Raw genomic sequence first — 19664 nt, forward strand, 5'->3', positions numbered from 1 at the left:
TGGGCAAAGGAGATCGGCTGTAAAAATATATTGTATGATGTTCTTGGCTGCCTCGGATCTAATTCCATGATTTATTACAGTTTGTTTGGCAAACTGTAAAACTTTCCACTCGTGTGGTTGCCATTTAGCTTGATTTTGCTCAGTTAAAACTGGGCAAGCAATTGAATTTGCAGCCGTAAAATCCCCATCCAAAATTGCGTCTTTTAGAACACCAGCCCAGCGCTTTTGAATTGGGTCTGTTTGAGTGGCAGGCAGTGCCATCTGCTGGGCAGCAGGCGGCAATGCCTGCTTAGATTGCAGAGAAGGAAAAGCTGGCAGATTATGTATTTTTTGTGGAGAAATCCTGGATGCTTCAATTGTTCGTTGCTCTAGTTGGCTCTGGCTATTAGAAAGCTCAGCGAGTTTAGCTGTTATTTGTTGTAATTCATCCGAACGCTGCATTTTTTCTGGTGGCCGGGGCGTGCAACGAGCGTTGGGCTCAGAAACCTCTCCCTCTGAGTCGGATTCTGGCAGGGGGCACTGGGATGCCTGTGGATGGGTGATGGGCTGAGCTGGTGCAGGCTGCGGGGGTGCAGGAACGTCAGACAGGACCGGGTCCGAGTTTCCGGAAGTCGGCATGGGGCCCGCCATGTTTGTTTTGGTCACATGTGCTGGTGACATCAGGTCCCCTTCCGGTGAAGACAGAGCCAGAACCACCCCGCTCTCGGCACCGCCCCGAACTCCACCTCCCTGCTGCATCACTCTGCCTTGGGCCCCGCCTTTGGCCCCGCCTGCCTCCTCATTTTTCACCACGCCCCCTGAGCTCGGCGACTGGGGCGTTTCCTGTTTGCCCTCATTCTCTCCAGGAGCCAATGTGAGCACTTCCTGAGATTGGCCCACGTGGCTGTTTGCTGTATCTATTACCTCACAAAAAGAGGAGCACACCGGAGCTGCATTTCCTCTTACAGGATGCGTGGAATTTATGCTGAAAAATCTTGCCACTTTAGATGGTTTTTTCAGCTCTTTTGGCTGGGAAAGAGACACCCCCGAACCGGAGGGAGGGGGAGTTGCCCTTTCTAGGGCTAGGATGGTGGCCTGCGCTGCTGGCTGTTCAGCAGCGAACGTTTGCAAGGTGTTTATCACTTTTTTCCAAATCACACCTAACTCTGAAGCAAGCTTGGCTTCTTTTCCTTGCGAAATGACAGAATCCCATAGTAATTCACCTATTTCCTTCCATTCTGCTTCACTAAAAAGAAGCAATGGCTGGTTTAACTTTCCTTTTTTCCGAGCCCATAGGGTTAACTGTTCTATATCAGTTTCTTTTATCTTTTCACCCCTTTTAGAGGCAGTTGTTGCTAAGAGTTGCACTGCTGTGTGAAGATCTTTCTCCATAGTTTTAATTATTTTCTTTCACTCACTCCAGCCGCTTACCTCTTCCTTCCACTGGGTGTCTCTGTTCCCCTCCTGGCAAAGCAGATGAATCACGCTTTCCAACCCGAGCTCTGTAAGCTCAGCGCTGCTCGTGGGCCGTTTGAATATTCAGTCTGAATTTTGCACACCGAGCAAACCCAAGCGGCAGAGACTTTCACTGCATTCAAGCGAAATTCATATTTATACGAAAAATCAAAAAATCAAAATAAAATCCACATTCAAGCGTAATAAAATCAAATAAAATCTGCATTTAAGCAAAAATAAAAAGCAGAAGAGGGGTCCCTGTTCCAGGGCACCAGAATGAAACCAGGGTCTCTATATGGGGTTGGAACAAAAGCAACATACGGTCAAACCAATGTGATTATAACATATGTTCTCCTCTTTATTCTCAAAATGGCTGATTTTATACAGTGTCAGATAGTTTACAGTTGCAGGTGCATTTCTATTGGCATTCAGCATGAGAAAGAATGCAAACAATCTCAGCTTAAGGCAACGACCGTGTTTCTACCCAACTTCTAGTTTGTTTCTGGGAAGTGCCAGTAAAGCAGCCTTGCTCTGGTATTGGTATTTTCTACATGCTTATCCCAGTTTCCATGTGTGTCTGTGGAGAGAACAATTGTACCCAAGTGCTGGCAGTACCTAAGATATCTGACTGAGTTCAGGCATCAGATATAATTTGGGAGCATGGTTCCCCAGTGAATGCTTCAAAACAGTGAAGGGTGCTTAAAAGTGTGGTAGTCAGGGGACGTGCAATTTCCCTGTAGCTGCTGCTTCCTTCTGATTTTATATTCTGTTTCATGAAAGTACTAACTGCGAGTGCCTCAGATCTGCAGCACATATGCCGGGTAGTTAGCAAGGGAACTCAGTACAGCCAGGAGAGCTGTGCCAGCCATCCTCTCAGTAGTTGAGCACTGCTCTGTTATTTACCAATTTTATTCCCCAAGCCCTCAGGAATTAGGGAAGAATTACTGCCCCTTTCCAAAGGATATTGACACTCAAGCAGATTAAAGACCTTGTTCATGGTTGCACACAAAGTCTGTACTTAACCTGACAAATGAATTTAAGCCTCTAGAGTCCTAATCCAGAGCCCTTTCTACTAAAGGAAAGATAACTAATCTGAGCTCTTGAACTCTATGAGTGTGAGAGCACTTTCAGCAGGGTTGGCATGGGAAGGCAGCAGCCCACTGCTGGCACAGGCTGGCCAGAGCAGGCTCCCAGCAGCAAGGCAGCAGTTAGAGCTGAGGTGGCCTTCTTTGCTCCTGGTAGTAAAGTGGTGGAATGCACAGAGCTATCCTATTCAGCCTTTAGAGTTTTCCCACGGTTTCCTATCTGCTACCCCTTTGAATGGCATCTTCTCAGACAGGGACCTGGGACATGTTTAGTGCCCCAGCCGTGTTCTTGCTTTATAGCACAATAAAAGGTAAGGGGATATCCACAGAAAGGAGACATAGAACTGTGAGCCAGGAAGGAGCTGGGGGTGAGCTGAAATAGTCTTTCTGTCTTGTAGCTCTCCCCCCAGAAGAGTTTAATATGCAGTTAGTAAAACCAGTAAATTTTGCCTCAGTGCTCTGAACCACTTTTTCTATCCTATACATGGCTTATGTATGAATGCAGGACAGATTTAGCCCATCAATGACTACAAGTTACGAAGTGTACATATCTTCTCCCCCTTCTCCTCCAACATGTGCTTCATCCTTGAGCTTCCAAGCTGATCCTCTTTTTCTCCCCAGGCTGTAGTTCCTTTGCTCCTTTGCAGTGGCTTTGCAGGCTTGGCTGACAGACTGCTACATATATCTGCAGAGAAGCATATGCATGGGCAATATGATTCATGTTGTGTGTGTGAACTCATCCCAACAGCTTTAAGCAATTGGTAATTTCCCTCAGGCTCTGCCATTTCCAGTGTTTGCCACTCCAGCAACAACAATAAGGCAGTGACACAATGAATGACCTGTGTTACACATTGACCAGAAGATATTGACCTGGGCTAAGTGTTGCTGTCAATCATGGGCCATCCCACATCTATTCACAGAGAACACCACAGTGGATTGTAGCATTAAATCCTCTCTCTGTAGTTATACTGAATACCATTAATTTTGGACAATGCACAAGAACTGTTTTTGTTATTCATTATCAAGTCCTCTGAGGGATATGCCTTTTTTCTCTTTCTTCTGGTGATTGTACTAAAGCCCTTGAATCTTTAATTGGAATGAAAATTTGCTTTATTGCTCAAGAGTCTTAACAATATAGCAGTTTGAATGAAATGCTCAGACACAGCTCAGCGTGCTCCCTTCCACACTGTTCTCAGCCCTCCTCTCTCCCCTATGCTATGCAGACATGTACACTTTTCTTGCCCCCTTAAACATATTCTGTTCCAAGATTTCCACTCAGAGAGATGCTATATAACCCCCACTGCATGAACAGCTACTTTCTCCATCTGCATCTTGATCCTTTCATCATAATTATTCCATGTATTCTCTCCTTTCCCTAACACCTCCTGCACTGAGGTGCATCCTGCCACTGAGGTCCTGGCAGTGGTGACTGCCACTGTGAAAAAAAGAGCACAGCACTTGCTTCTCCATGTCTGGGTTTTACTCCTGGTTGGAGTGGGAAGACGACCATCCCTCAAATGATAAATTGGTTTGGGCTTTCAGAAAGAACATTTCCAATGGACTTGAGCTTAGTGTCATGAATCTCTGCATAAATTAGTGGTTTAACAAAATAATAATCTTTATGGAAAACAAATAAAATATTTTCCTTTTCCAAAAAAGTTATTTCAGTAACTCTATATCATTTTATCACCCAGCCTTTAGAAGAATGACAAAATAGCGAAGAGTCCTCAAGTCACCTCTTCTCCCCTGACAAATGAGGCTCGCTCATTCATCAGATACTTACTTTTCCCTTCAAGTAAAAAGGGACAGGAAAAGTTGAAACAAAGATGACTTTATTCCCATTTTCTGCTTTCTCAATGCTTTTGTGCAGGGCTTAAGTGGGAATAGTATTCAGAAAAAAAAAAAAAAGTGTGCTTGAGTACAAGCTCCTGTATAAACAGGATACATTTCAGGCTGCCAAGAAGACTTTTACAGAACTAAGTACAAGGTTCTTAACTGAAAAGGAAAATTATTTAATATCTTGACATAACCGTTTTTATTATTTATTTTATAAGGGACTATTGATGCATGTGCATGATTCCTTAGCCTTACATAAGTGACATGCTTTTTTCATCTATAAATATTCAGGTTAGCATACACAGGACATTGATTTTAAGGGTGATACCAAGTCTTATATTTGGTGCAGAAGGACAGTTCAGATGACTGGCCTGTAATTATTTATTTTTAAATGTGTAATCCGTGTGACTCAAAAGCTGCTTTGTTGTTGGAGACATGGCCTGAAAAAGAGCCCGTCAGCTTGTTATTTCATGCAACCAGGCTTTCACCATCACAGCGTCGAGCAGAAAGATGAGTCTGCTCGTGTTTACCCACCTTGGGCCCGTGCTTGCCTAATATATAAGAAAGGGAAAAGGGATCCTGTTATCATCAGGCAAGCATTCCGGAGGAAACACTTGGGGAGCCGCAGCCAGGGAGGGGAGCGGGGGATGCTGCTTCCCTCCCTCCGTCCCCGCGGCGCGGCCGGGGTCTGTCCGTCCCTCTAGCACCATCTAGCGGGACCCCCGTGGGTGCCCAGGGCTGGAGATTCAGGGGAAAGCTCTGGTGGTCTCACCAAAGAGCGTGGATACATCTGACCTTGCAGCTGTAATTTTCCCAGGCTGGGTTGGTATCTGCCCCGCTTGCCCATGGACATGGCTGGACATCAGGGCTCGCCGGTGCTCCCGCTCGGCTTTTGCTGCTGTTCCGCATGAGCTGGGAAAACCACTGGACCTATTTTTGCTTTGGCTTTCCCATCTGTACAACACATGTCATGGTTAAGTAAGGTTAAGAGGAGGCATAAATAAAGGCAAATTACCACGAAATCCTGAACTCATATTTGCTGGTAATACAGTTTTGCTACTTATCACCTGATTTGCTCTCAGCTTTTGGTGTGGCTTTACCATCCTGCTCACCGCACACCAAGGCAAATGCTGGGCCTGTGTCCCAGGGCAGCCATGCTACATGTGCCCTGGGCAGAGCAGAGAATGTTTATTTAGAGTTAAAAAGTAACTTTTGGCCAGTGGGAAGGGATGATGAGGGAAACAGACTGAGGCAGGATGCTTCTGTAGTGAAGTAAATAGGTTGCTTGAACAGGGAGCAGCTCACCTGGGATAGGGTGACAGGATAGGGCACATGTGCCAGGAGTATGCCCAGGGCTATGACTGCAGAAGTAGAGATGCTTCAAAGCAAAAACTGTCTGAAAACTGAAGCAGGATTTCCCCTTGACTGAAGGGCAGTATTGCCTGATGTACATTGTAAAATAAAACCTGACAGATTTGCACTGATGTTGCTTTAGTTTTTCTTGACCTAGGCAGGGGGCAAGACTGCCATATAGCCTCCATGGGGATGCATAACACAGGCCATGTTCCCAGCATCCCAGGATAGAAGTGCACACAATCTTCATGCTGATGTTCCACAGCTGCTTTCAAAGAAAAATTGTAGTCACTGTGTATTTGCATAAGGCAGAGCTCAGAGACCTTCTGGCAAGCAAAAATAGCAACATAGCAAAATCTTTCCCCCAAATGCAAGCAGCCCTTGCCAATCAACTGGTGTGTTGAACATTTAGTAGTAGCTCAGAGACCTTCCCAGAATAACATGAAGATGCCAACTAATAGACTGGTCGTAGCTGGATCCTGGGTTAAATGTACTCAAATGCCCTCAGGATATGATAAAACACTTGTAAACCCCCACCATCTTAAGCTGCAATTCCACCACCTCTCTCTCCCACATTTCCTGAAGAAAGGGACAACAATTCAGAACTTTCTTTCAAGTCACATAAAAGTTGGGTTTACAGTGCATACTATTAGAAACAAGGGCTTAAGTTTACCAGCAGAACAGATAAAATTGTGAACAAGTCAAATTCCCTCCCAGACATAGCTCTCATCCATCATCTGAGGCATGGTTCACACTGGGTGTCTGCTCTATTGGCAGCAACTGTGCCTAGTAGCAACAGCTGCCACGTCACTGAGATGCACACCTATCCAGATTAATATTTTGGAGGACACCAAACAGACGTGATGAAATAATGTTTGATCTTAGTTTCACAAGGGAATTAGGTCTGAAGTAGTTCTCAGATTTGTGCCTGGTTTAACAGGGCAACACAGCAAGCATTATCTTCTTCAGCATAACCTTGTGTTAGATTAGAGAATCAGGCAAACAATCTTTTGGTAGGTTACAGATGACTTCACTGAGGTTTCTCATGTTTTGAGACCTTGCCTGATTCAGGCCCACAAAGATTACCAGTTCCTTTATGTTATTTCTTTGTTAATTCAGTAGTAGTTTGGGGAGTTGTAAGTTGTCAACCAGAATTTCTACCAAATCACTTCTACCCTGGGTTACTGTGTTTTTGCAGATCTGGCTGAGAATGAAATTTGCTTCTGAGCATCTGCCAAACAGGGCATCTGTCAAGAAATTTACATACTGTTATATTTCTGTAGTTTTGTATTCTATGTAAATAATAATTGCCTCCTGGCGTCTTCATCACAGAACTGATTTCTTCCCTGTGGTTTCTTGCCAGAATCTTGGCCATTTCAATAATTGAGACTCACACTGAGACCTCAGAAATGTTAATACCCAAAAGCACTAAAATCACAGAACACTGCGTGATTAAGACTGTTCTAAAAACTGCATCAACAATCAAACCCAGCATATCTAGAGAAACATCATATTTTCTTGCTCCAGTTTGGTGCCCCTTCATAATACAAGATGGAAACTGGAGCAACACCTGTTCAGTTGATATTTGTGTTCTAGAGGAAGGTGGAGCTGGTTGGCCAGTACAGTTATGCCCATTCCATTTCACCCAGCACCAGAATAAGGGGATCAAGGCATGTATTTGAGTGTTGAGAAGGTAAGCTCATCACCAGTTTCAGCAATCCATATGTAATGCAAAATATCCCATTACCCACAGCCAGCTAGACAGTGCTCCTCTAGTTCAGTTCAGGAAATAACAGCAACCTGAGAGTCAGGGTTTTATAACCAGCTCCCCAAGGATCTCTTTAATCTTGATCCAGGAGGGAATGCATCTCCAGCCTTTATCAGCAGGGTCTTCCCAGGCAGGGTCTGATTCTTGTCTCTGCGAGTGCTGTATTAACGAAATCATATATACATCTAGGCAGCTAAATAAAACAGGTCCTGGGAGCAAGCTGGACTGCAGATTGCCTTTGCTGCCTAATTATTAGCACACTTCTGACATGAACCAGGGAAAAGTGTACATGAGGACTATTCCCAGCTGTGTGGAACACTGAGTGCTTTGCTGTGCTGTCTGGCTCCTTCCAGCTTCTATGGTTTGCTTAACTCCATCCATGGCACCATCCTCCCAGGCTTTGCAGCCTTGGGAGCCCCCCTCTTGCCTACCTGCCCCAGGGCATGCAAGGTATAACCTCAGCACCTCGCTATGAAATCTCGGAAGCTGCAACACATTTTGCACACACTTTGAACTGAAATAAATAGGTGAAAAATAGTAATTATGTATTAGACTTCTGGGCATCTATGGAGCTTATGAAAGACTCTGGAAAGTGCTACATGGTGTGGTTAGGCCACAAAAGGTCCTTGGTCCAGTTTGATTAACTTTATAGTCAAAGGTATTGGCATTAGAAACAGTGTTGTTATGTTTATAGTGTTTCAGACAGTGTAAAAACTCAGTGAGCTGTGTAATCCACAAAGAAAAATAGCATCAGCCCATCACCATGCCCTACAAACAAGTGGAAGGGTTTTGCAGTATAGGTGTTTCTCTAGTTTTGCATAATATTTCATATTCTCTCCCATGTTAGCTGTCCTGGTAGAGGCCCGTTCTGCTTTTAAATTAAAAGTTACTTTATTGCTTAAATTCATAAATCACAGTACTATCTCTCTATCTTGATGAACTGTTTTCTAATGAATGCATACATGTTCCGTATTAATTGACACTATTGAATGGAATTGGGTCCTCATATTTTTAAAGCTGAACTGAAAGGCATTCTGTTGGAGTCCAGGGCATCCCTCTGGCTGCCCTGGATGGTCTGAGACCCTGGCAGTGATGCCTTGAGGCTGAAACAGAGGCTAGACAGAGTGAAAGGAACAAAATGAGTGTTTATTCAAGCCCATGCCCTTGCGTCTCCAGACCCACAGAAGTGGCCCAGCCCGAATATTTCCAAGATGGAGACGAAAAAGGGGCTTGTCCCCAGATCTTACCCCTTTTACAAGTTTCCATTCATTTGCATATAGCAATGCACCGTCCAATCAATAACCCCGAATCACCGAACACCCTCCTCTCAACCTGCCCTTCTCTTCCAGGTTGTTTATGCTCGGGCCTGGAGCTTGGAGACAATGTCCTTGAACAAGACTGCCCTACCCCCATCACCCCGTGAAGATCCTAGCACCACTCAGTGCTATCAGACAAAACAGAAAAACCCAGCCCTAAGGCATCAGTTTCCCCCCTTTTAGAGGCTTGACAAGGCCTCTACCTTGTCCAGTCTCTACCTAAATAGCAACCAATATCTAGCGAAAAATAAATATCTAACAGTAAGAGTATCTAACAAAAATTGTCTTACCCAGCCAGAAATGTAAAGAAAACAGTAATTAAACATAGAAAAGTATCGAGATTTCTCCCGATAACTCCGAGGGTCCAGCCAGCGGAGAAATGGCTTAATAAAATAGCGAGATGGCTTCCCGGGATATGCTTTGTAAAATAAAGTTTTAATAACAGGAAAAATAATAAACGTTACAAAATGAAAAGACATAAGCCGAGCACCGTGTACCAAGCAAAGTTACACAGGCTAAGGCACTCCCAAAAAGCCTCGTGTACCCTTATGCAGGCCCTTTAGTACTCGATGGTCTAGGTGGGCTTTTTTGGCTCTTGGCCCAATGAGATGGACACTAGACTTTGAGGTGCACTTCTACAGTCCTATCACTGTGTCTGTGCTGGGACCAAGCCAATTACAGCGAGCAGGCTATAGAAAATTCTAGCTTCACTTCCTTATATGGAAACACCTGCTCGGGTACAGAAATGCACGACTACATCTCACCCTGTAAAATCATATTAAAAAAAGAAAAAAAAAGAGAAATAGTTACTTTGAAAAAATTCTCACTTTTGTTCATAATTGTGATTGTGTCAATAACTTATTGTTATTTAACAATTTGGTTTATAGTTAAGCTATAGTTTTATGGATTACAAAATTTTAAATTTGGTACTTCCTTTTTATTAGCCAATCTTTAAAATTAATATTTAGTCTCAAATTACATATGAATCTTATTTTACTTTTTGTCTGGGGAGATTTTTTCAAGTGAACTATATTTTCTTTTTCTTTTGCATAAAGATTTGACAATAACTTTTAACATACAACAACGAACAATTGTGACATGACAATAATAACTTCAAAAATTTTAACAGTGCAACTTTTATAAAACTTAAGTCTCTGTTTCAAATGTATTTCAGTGTTTATAGTGCTGGGCTGTGTCAAAATGCAGAAGTCTTTTTGAAGACACAGTCTGTGGTCACTCTGGGTCCTTTTGCATGCTCTTCTTGAGGTGTGTTCTGCTCTCCTTTCTTCTTTTGTAGTTGTGACTCAACTTCTTTTGCAGGAACTTTCTTAGAGTCTGTACCTGTGGAGACAAACAAAACCTCTCTCCCTGCCATAAAGGACAGGCTCTAAAATTTGTCTTGTTTTCAGAATTTTTATGAATATGAGAGATTAAAAAACATATATATAACTTTGTTCAACCTTTCTATAATAGAAAGCACTATGCCCTTTCCCATTTTTATCTTTTAAAGAGCATTTTTAGCTGTTTGTGTGTTTTTTAACAATAGATTGGCTTTTGAATGAATTAGTTATAATATGTGGTAAATTTGATATGTTGAAAAACTTCTGTAATTTTAAGAACTGTACATTTAGGAATGAGAAATGTTTACAAGAGATGTTTTAATTGTCTTTTTTGGTCTTTTTCTCCTTTATGTGTTGAGGTAGAGCATACTTTAAAAAGTGTGTGGTTAGACAAGTGAATTTGTTTGAATTGTTTAAATGGTTGATATTGCATGATACTTGTTTTTAATTTTGAGGGTTAACTTTTGCTGCTATTGATGGCGTAGTTAGTGTTTGGTAGTTTGGGTATGGTTGCACAATTGTCTTAATTTGACTTTGAGATATATGCGACACTTTTTACAAGAGCTGATGTATTTTGATGTATGGTTAAAAGTTTGCTGTTACGTTGCTATTTGCTATAAAACTTAGGAGTTTAGTGTTTGCTTTAACATGTGACACAATACAGTTGCTGTTGAGAAAAAAGGAAAAAGATTAGTATTTTAATGTGAATTTTACAATTGACTAGAACTTTTTCTTGAGAGGTCTCTGCTCCCTCTACTAAACTTGCAACATAAAAATTTGTAAACATAAAATATGAACTTTGAAAAACATGTAGACAGTTGTTCTTTTTTGGTTTTGAGATATAGTTTTTAGACTTTCTTAAAATCTGATTTTTATTTTTTGGTGTTAGGATTTCACTACATGGTTATGAGATTTTAGATTTTCTTGGCTTATTTATAAAACGAATTTTTTTTAGAGGAGTATGAATTTTGAAAGGTTTTCAATTTAATTATAGAGATGAATTTAATAATTTTTTTTTTTTTTTTGTAATATTTATATGGGCCATTTTTAAAAACTTTTGAATTTTGAATTAACTATTTCAATTAAAGATATGAGCAAGCAAAATATTTTTGCAGAATCTTTTCCTGTAAAGGAAAAATTATTTAGGAATTCGCTTTTATAATTAGTTTGGAATATAAATTTTTGGGTAAGTTATTACAATCTTCTTGCTTAATTGACAAAACAGAAAAGAAAAACCTTTTGTTTTGGAATTACTTGGTAGTCTTTTTGAGATCTTAATGAAAAAATTAACTTACAAAGTTCTGGGTTTCTTGTTAAAACTGCAAAATAAAAGAATAGGTCAGGGTTTTAAGGTATTTTGAGCCTGCTGCTTTGGTGGATTCTTGTGGTGGTTTTCATGACAGACTTCTTTTGGACGAAGTCTACTTTGTATCTTGGCTGCTGGAATTGAACTGTTAGCTGTCTCTGTTCTGTTTTCTTGGAAGGTTTTAGACGATGATAAACTTTCACTGCTTCAGTCTTGCTCTGTCCTTGTTTTTGTTTTGTTTTGGTCTCTTGTCGCCAGAGCCGGGCTGGCTCTGGGGTGCTGGTTTCTTTCTTTATGTTGTGCCAGGGATCTATGCTGGCTGATGAATCCTCTGAATCATCAGAGAAACTGCAGGACGTGTGGGAAACCTTCTGATTTTTCATCGGAGTTTGTTTACATTTCTCCGGCATGGGCGCCGCCATCTTGGGGAGGGCAAGTTCCGGGATGTCACATCCGGTTCCCACGCTCGTCACAGCCAGGGCGTGTCTGTCCAGGCTGTGGGTGGCAACCCGGGGCGGTGCCCGAGGCTTGGCACTGCCCATGGAGGGGGAGCCTCCCGTGCTGGAGTGGGAGGAGCTGAGCGACACATCAGATGGAGCGTGCCGCAGCGTCGGGCTGTACTGAGCCCGCCCACGTGGAGCTGCAGCCTCTGCCTCAGAGATGGGGAGGATTCCACGTTTTTCTTTGTTCTGTGAGCCCGCGCTTTCAGGGCTTTGTTTAAAACTCGCGCGCTCAAAATTAACGGACCGGGATCGCCCGTATCTCGTACTGGGTGACTGAGGGGGTGGGGAGGGCGGTTGGAATGGAATCTTTGCCTGCTTGGCCACGGCTGGCACAGGTCCCACTCTGGGGGTCTGAGGACGGCTCGGGGGAGGGCTTTGAGCCGCCCCGTGCCTTCTCCTCGGGAGTAAATCAAACCGGTTTTTTCTGGGACTTGGGGCATCAGAACTTGGATTTTTATCTTCATGTCTAAGGTGAGTAGGAGCCTTTTTGCATTTTACTTTCTGGGCTCCTTTTTTATGGTTGCTTTTAGAGGCTTTTCCCAAGGTTTCTCTTTCTGCAGTTTCAAGTGTTTTTTCACTGCTGAGCCTTTCGCCTTCTTCTGTTACAAAGTCTAACACAGTTTTAAAGATGGGTCTTAATTTTAACACAGATTTTTTCTTTGAATTATACAACTTCAATCCTATTTTGTCCCAAAATTCCACTGTTACTGTTTCAGCTGTATTAGTGTCCGGATACTTCTTATAGACCCATTTCACAAGTTTTTTAAGTTCTTTCCTCTCAAACTTATAGTCTTGAATAGTCAGTTTATAATTAAAATAACAAAAGGTGTCTCGCTGTTCTACGGATTGCCGGGTCCCCATTGTCACTCACCAGAATGGCTCTTGTGATCTCCCGGCAGCTCTTGGTTGTCTCCGACTCTCTCAGGTCACTCGGTGATTAGCTGTTCTCTGTCTCCAGCTCTGCTAGACTGCAGCTTCTCTCTTCTAAAGAGTAATCCACCTTGTACCAGAATCGGTGTCCGGCAAAGACCCCCTCTCACCGGTATAGGGGTTCAGTCAAAAGGCTCCCTCTCAGCCTTTTTGACCCAAAAATGTGGTTTTATTTTCACGACTAAAAAAACCACCACGAGCTCGCTTTTAAAAAAACGAAACCAAGAGCAAAATGGCCTAGCTGAACGTGAGGGCACTGTCAGCAAACTTCGATTCAGTTACCCTAATGTAGGGTCCCTGTTCGAAGGTGCCATTTATCGGGGTTTCTCCCGATAACTCCGAGGGTCCAGCCAGCGGAGAAATGGCTTAATAAAATAGCGAGACGGCTTCCCAGGATATGCTTTGTAAAATAAAGTTTTAATAACAGGAAAAATAATAAACGTTACAAAATGAAAAGACATAAGCCGAGCACCGTGTACCAAGCAAAGTTACACAGGCTAAGGCACTCCCAAAAAGCCTCGTGTACCCTTATGCAGGCCCTTTAGTACTCGATGGTCTAGGTGGGCTTTTTTGGCTCTTGGCCCAATGAGATGGACACTAGACTTTGAGGTGCACTTCTACAGTCCTATCACTGTGTCTGTGCTGGGACCAAGCCAATTACAGCGAGCAGGCTATAGAAAATTCTAGCTTCACTTCCTTATATGGAAACACCTGCTCGGGTACAGAAATGCACGACTACAGAAAAGAATTCATTTACAACGTATTATCATTTGCATCAGTCTTTGTTGTCGCAATTATCTCAGGGGCAGAAGCCTTCTTAATTCTGGAGTAGTGGATCCATGGTCCTTGGCCAGCGACTTTTACTGCGGTGAAGGTGGTCAGCAGGACTTGAAATGGTCCCTTCCATTTGGCTTGTAAAGGATCACTGTCCCACCACTAACATACACCCAATCTCCAGGTTGGAAAGGATGTACAGGTGTATCCAATCCTATGGATCTAGATAACATGACATAGGTTTGAATATTCTGCAAAGTAGAACTTAGAGCTATTAAATATATTTGTAAATCAAGTTTCCCTTTCATATGAATCTCACCTGGGATATGTGGGATTTGATAGGGTCTCCCATACAATATTTCATAGGGACTGATGTTATCCCTTCGCCTGGGTTGGATGCGAATTCTTAGTAAGGCTATAGGCAGCGCTTGGACCCACGTCATAGATGTCTCTTGACAAATTTTACTAATTTGTGTCTTAAGAGTCCCATTCATACGTTCAACTTTACCGTTCACTTGGGGTCTATATGATGTGTGCAAGTCCCAGGTAATTCCCAAGATTTGGCTGATCTCTTTAATCACCTTTGCAACGAAGTGTGGTCCCCTATCTGATGACATTCCCAAGGGAACCCCGAACCTCGGAATGATATGGTTAAGCAAGACTTTTGTTACTTCCCTAGTCATGTTGGTGTGACAGGGGTAAGCTTCTGGCCATCCACTGAAAGTATCCACTAGTACCAGCAAATATCGGTATCCCTCTTTACGTGGTAACTCCGCAAAATCTATTTGCCAGTAATCCCCAGGAAGATCCCCTGCCTTTGTTACTCCTAACACCACTCTTTTCCTCGTGTCAGGATTGTTTTTACAACAAATTTCACATTTACTCACTACTGATTGTGCAATGTCAGCCATTCCCTTCCCTATCACTACCTTTTTAAAATGTTTTAGAAGATTCTCAACTCCAAAATGTGTGTTTTCATGTTCTCTCTGGGCTAGTTCCCAAAGGATCAAGGATGATACTACAACCTGATTTGCTGGTGTAACAGCCCATCCACTCTCTGTGATCTTAGCCTTAAGGAACTTAATTAGTTTATGATCAGCTTGATCATATTTTGGGGTAAACTCAGATAAATCAATTTCTTTTTGTGGAATTACTGCTAGGATACCTTTCTCTGCAATTCCTCTTGCCACTTTATCAGCAAAGCAATTTCCCAATTCTGGAGCAGTTTTCCCTTTTTGGTGACCTTTACAGTGCATAATAGCTACTCCTGTGGGTTTTTTAATGCTCTCTAAAAGAGAAAGTATTTGTTGAGCATGTTTAACTGGATTGCCTTGAGCGTTCAGAAGTCCTCTCTCCTTCCAGATGGCTCCGTGGGCATGGACAACACTGAACGCATACCTAGAATCAGTCCAAATATTTACCTTCATTCCTTCACTCAAGTCTAAGGCCCTTGTCAGCGCAATCAATTCAGCCTTCTGCGATGATACATCTGCCGGCAGGGCCTTGGCCTCAATCACCTTGTCCTGTGTGGTCACAGCATAGCCAGTCATTCTTATACCATTTTTCACAAAGCTACTCCCATCTGTGAAGAGTTCCCAATCTGGATCTTCTAGGGGCCTGTCCTTCAGATCTGGTCGACTAGAATGGACTTCTTCAATTGTTTGTAAGCAGTCATGCTCAGGCATACCGTCAATTAAAGTGGGAGACAAAAACATAGCCAGGTTAACGACAGAAGTGGTTTTCAAAGTAACGTCATCCTGCTCTAGCAGCAGTGCTTGATACTTAAGCATCCAGCTACCAGATAACCAATGTACTCCCTTTTGCTCAAGTACAGCTTCTACAGCATGGGGTACATACACCACAATGTGTTGCCCAAGGGTGAGCTTTCAGGCTTCTTGAATCAGGATGACAGTGGCTGCCACAGCCTTCAGGCACCCTGGCCAGCCTTGGGCAACATGGTCTAGTTGTTTAGAGAAGTAGGCCACAGCCCTCCGTTGAGTTCCCGAGCCGCTGTGCTAGTACCCCCAAAGCCATATTCAGTCTTTCATATGTGAACAGTTCGAAAGGTTTAGTTAAGTCTGGCAGACCCAGCGCCGGAGCTGACATCAGAGAGTGCTTCAGCTGTTTAAAAGCTGCTCTGCTTTTTTCAGTCCATATGATAATCCCTCTCTCAGCATCCTTTAAGGCTTCATATAAGGGTTTTACCAGCAGCCCATAGTTTGCTATCCACAACCGACACCAACCTACCATTCCCAGGAAGGCTTGCATTTCCCTTGTAGTGTGGGGCTCTGGGAGTCGACAGATGGCTTCTTTCCGTTCTTTGCTGAGCTGTCGATGTCCACGAAAAATCTCAAGTCCCAAATAAACTACCGTTTCTTTAGCAATCTGTGCTTTGTCTTTTGAAACTCTATACCCACTCAGTCCTAAGAAATTTAACAAACTTACAGTAAGTTGTATACAGTCCTCTCTGGTTCCGGCTGCGATCAAGATGTCGTCTACGTACTGTAGAATAACTGCTTTCGGCTCCTGTCTTTTCCAGTCCTCTAATTCCTTTGCTAGCTGGTTTCCAAATATAGTTGGCAGGCACTTAAATACCTGTGGTAAAACTGACCAGGTAAGTTGACTTTTTCTCCCTGTCTGAGGGTTTTCCCACTCAAAAGCAAAAAGCTCTTGGCTGTTTTTATGCACAGGAATGCAAAAAAAGGCATCCTTCAGGTCCACCACAGTAAACCACCCTAACTCGTCTGTCAGCGTAGTCAAAAGGGTATAGGGATTGGCTACTACTGGGTGTATGTCCTCTGTAATCTTATTAATTGCTCTTAGATCTTGTACTAATCGGTAACTCTTACCATCAGCTTTCCTAATAACTAAAATGGGAGTGTTAAATTTAGACTCACATTGCACTAATAAACCATGTTCTAAGAATTTTTCAATTATAGGCATTAGTCTCTTACGGCTCTCTAATTTCAAAGGGTATTGCTTTTGCCTTACTGGTGTAGCTCCCGGTTTGAGTGTAACGATCACTGGTTCTGCCCGTTTGGATCTTCCTGGGATATCACCAGCCCACACTATTGGATTTACCTCCTTCCCAACTTCAGCAGGGATTTCATTATGTCTTTCCTGCATGAAAAGTGCAGCAACTTGAACAAGTTTGGATTCAGGGATTATAACTTGTACACCCTTTCCCTTTTTAAACTTAATTTCTACTTCCAATGTTTCTAGTAAGTCCCTCCCCATCAATGGTCTAGGGGAGGTAGGCATATAGAGGAATTGGTGGTTTACCAAATGCTTTCCCAATTCAAAGTCTAAAGGTTCAAAGAAAGGCCGTGTTTCGCTTACCCCGGTTGCTCCGATAACATGTGCAGTATCGTGACTCAGTTTCCCTTTTAAAGTATTTAACGCGGAGTAGGCAGCTCCAGTATCTACCAAAAATTCAACATCTTCATTCCCCAGCTTAGCTATAACCGAGGGCTCTGCTGGGGGGTTAACCCTCGGTCCCCATCATTCAGATCCTGAGCCGCTTGAAGTTTGTACTACTGGGAGTTGGGGGACTGAGGATTTTCCTTTCAACACTGGGCAGTCCTTTTTCCAGTGCCCCAAATTCTTACAATATGCACACTGGTCTTTCTCTGCAGGGGGAGCTTTCTTGGATGGCTTTTCCTGAGCTGCCTTCTTACCAGGTTGGAATTGGCCTTTCTCATTTGGACCTCTATCTCGAAACACTTTCCAGGCCACTTCTAGAAGTTTATCTAGATCTCGAACTCCCTCTATCTTTTGCAGTTTTCTTCTTATATCATTTGTAGCTTGACCCATAAACAGCAAAACCAGATGTGCTTTCCCATCATCTGATTCAGGGTCTAGATCAGTATATTTGATAGCAGTTTCTCTTAACCTGTTTAAAAAATCAGTAGGTGATTCATCATAATTTTGCCTCACTTCATAAAGTTTTGACCAATTTATAGCTTTAGGGACACCATGCTTCAACCCATATACCACAAGGTTTTGGTATCGTTTTAACCTTTCCATCTGTCCTGGTACATTCGGATCCCACTCTGGATTTTCAAGCGGAAATATCTGAGTGACAGTACCTTGAAGCAGTCCACTAGCTATGCCCCCTTCCACGAAAGTAGTAATTGCCTTATTAACCATTCGTCTCTCAGTAGGATCAAGTAATGTGCCTAACACAGAATTCAAATCAACCCAGTCAGGATTTTGGGAGTTAACAGCTCGCTCTACTAGTTGTGCTACTTTATCTGGGTTCTCCTTATACTTCCCCACAGTGGTTTTCCACTGTTCTAACTCTATGAGGGAGTATGGGACCTTCACATATACTGGCCCTTGATTACCGACAGCTTGTCTCAGCGGAGCTTGCAGAACTGGCTCTCTTTCTTTTCTTTTTTTCCTAGTATGTCGGGCAATTGGGCTCCGCTCTCTAATCGCTCTTCTAGCTATCTTTCCCCTCCTTCGCCTATTTGGGGCAGCACTGATCTCATCAGTTTCGTCCTCAGTTTCTTCCCCCTCAGAGCTGTCAGACTCGGTTGTAACCAGTTGCCCAGCTCGGCTAGTCCCAATTCTGGAAAGAGTCACACAAGACTTGCTGCGGCAAACCCTCTGTGCTGCGTGTCTACTGCCCTTGAAGGTATCTTCCCCGGAGGCAGCTCCTTGGCCTTCGGGGTTGCTATAGTAACTCACAGGCCTGAGGACGGGGGAGGCACCCCTCCCCCTTCGGGAAGTTCCCTCCCTGCTCTCTCCGTGAAAGGCCCTATCCCTCTGCCTGCCTTCTCTGGGCGGCTGCACAGCCCCACAGCCTCTCCCCCCTTTCCCCGCCCCTTGGGGCGGCGAAGGAGGTGGCGACAGGGACGGTGCCCGTCGCTGCCGGTCCGCGCCTTCCTCCCTCTTCACCGTCCGGGGCCTGACCCGAGCCGCCCGCCCCCCCGCCGCCCCCCCTCGCGACGGTGGCTGAGGGGACGTCGGGGAAGGGGCCGCCCCCGGGCCCGAGCCTGCTGCAAGCGCGGCTGGGACCGGCCCTGCCCTCATGGCAGGTGCAATCAGATCGGTCTCTGCCTCCTCTGGGTTCCTATACATGTTGTTAATGGTCAGTTTTTTCTTTTTACCCTCCAAGACCAATATATTTTCTTTCTTATCACCCAAGTCCTGTTCGCAAGCCAACACCATAAAGAGCCGAGCATATTTTAACTCCTCAAAAGCCCTGTCCCAGCGCAGGCAGGACATCAAATCTGATATCAATTTTGGATCTGCACTCCCAAATCTAGGCCATGTCTTTCCATTATCTAATTGATACGTCGGCCACATCCTCTCCGACAGCCTAATAAGCTTAGGCATGGAAAGGCCCGATTCCTCCCCGACCAAATACACCCAATTTTTCATTATCAATCCCAGAGGGCTATCTCTCGGGATGATATCATTATTCCCTTCGCCAGAGAACACACAGCCCATTCTGATATTCACAACAAAGAACAAAACAAATATTTCTAGTACCCCCCTTTATTCACTCACGTGCCTCTGTTTCAAAGATTCTTGGCTCCGGCACTTCTGGACTTCTGCTGGCAGGGTGAAGGCGGGGGGGGGGGGGGGGGGGGTGCTGCCTTCTTTTGGTCCACAGAAGATTTCCCAGACGCCTCCCCTCTCTTGGCTGGCTCGCCAAAAAAATGATTCCTTGAGGCTGAAACAGAGGCTAGACAGAGTGAAAGGAACAAAATGAGTGTTTATTCAAGCCCATGCCCTTGCGTCTCCAGACCCACAGAAGTGGCCCAGCCCGAATATTTCCAAGATGGAGACGAAAAAGGGGCTTGTCCCCAGATCTTACCCCTTTTACAAGTTTCCATTCATTTGCATATAGCAATGCACCGTCCAGTCAATAACCCCGAATCACCGAACACCCTCCTCTCAACCTGCCCTTCTCTTCCAGGTTGTTTATGCTCGGGCCTGGAGCTTGGAGACAATGTCCTTGAACAAGACTGCCCTACCCCCACCACCCCGTGAAGATCCTAGCACCACT

At 43.9% G+C, this 19664-nt stretch overlaps 1 protein-coding gene across 2 annotated transcripts; it reads right to left on the reverse strand.

Annotated features, from left to right (window-relative positions):
- Positions 1 to 8585: 8585 nt before the first annotated feature.
- Positions 8586 to 19195, reverse strand: LOC134565179 (serine/arginine repetitive matrix protein 1-like). 2 transcript variants are annotated; one of them, XR_010083799.1, is made up of 2 exons: positions 15067 to 19195; positions 8586 to 13867 (listed from the first exon to the last, which is right to left on the reverse strand). XR_010083799.1 is itself a non-coding variant. In XM_063424641.1 (2 exons), the coding sequence occupies exon 2, from the start codon at positions 12800 to 12802 to the stop codon at positions 11480 to 11482; it is 1323 nt and encodes a 440-aa protein (XP_063280711.1). In that variant the 5' UTR covers positions 12803 to 13867; positions 15067 to 17150; the 3' UTR covers positions 8586 to 11479. The 2 variants fall into 2 exon arrangements, 1 of the variants encoding a protein (XP_063280711.1); XM_063424641.1 differs by having other exon boundaries at positions 15067 to 17150.
- Between the last annotated feature and the right edge of the window lie 469 nt (positions 19196 to 19664).

The sequence above is a fragment of the Prinia subflava genome (assembly GCF_021018805.1).
Source record: "Prinia subflava isolate CZ2003 ecotype Zambia chromosome W unlocalized genomic scaffold, Cam_Psub_1.2 scaffold_37_NEW, whole genome shotgun sequence".
NCBI classification, from domain to species: Eukaryota; Metazoa; Chordata; class Aves; order Passeriformes; family Cisticolidae; genus Prinia; species Prinia subflava.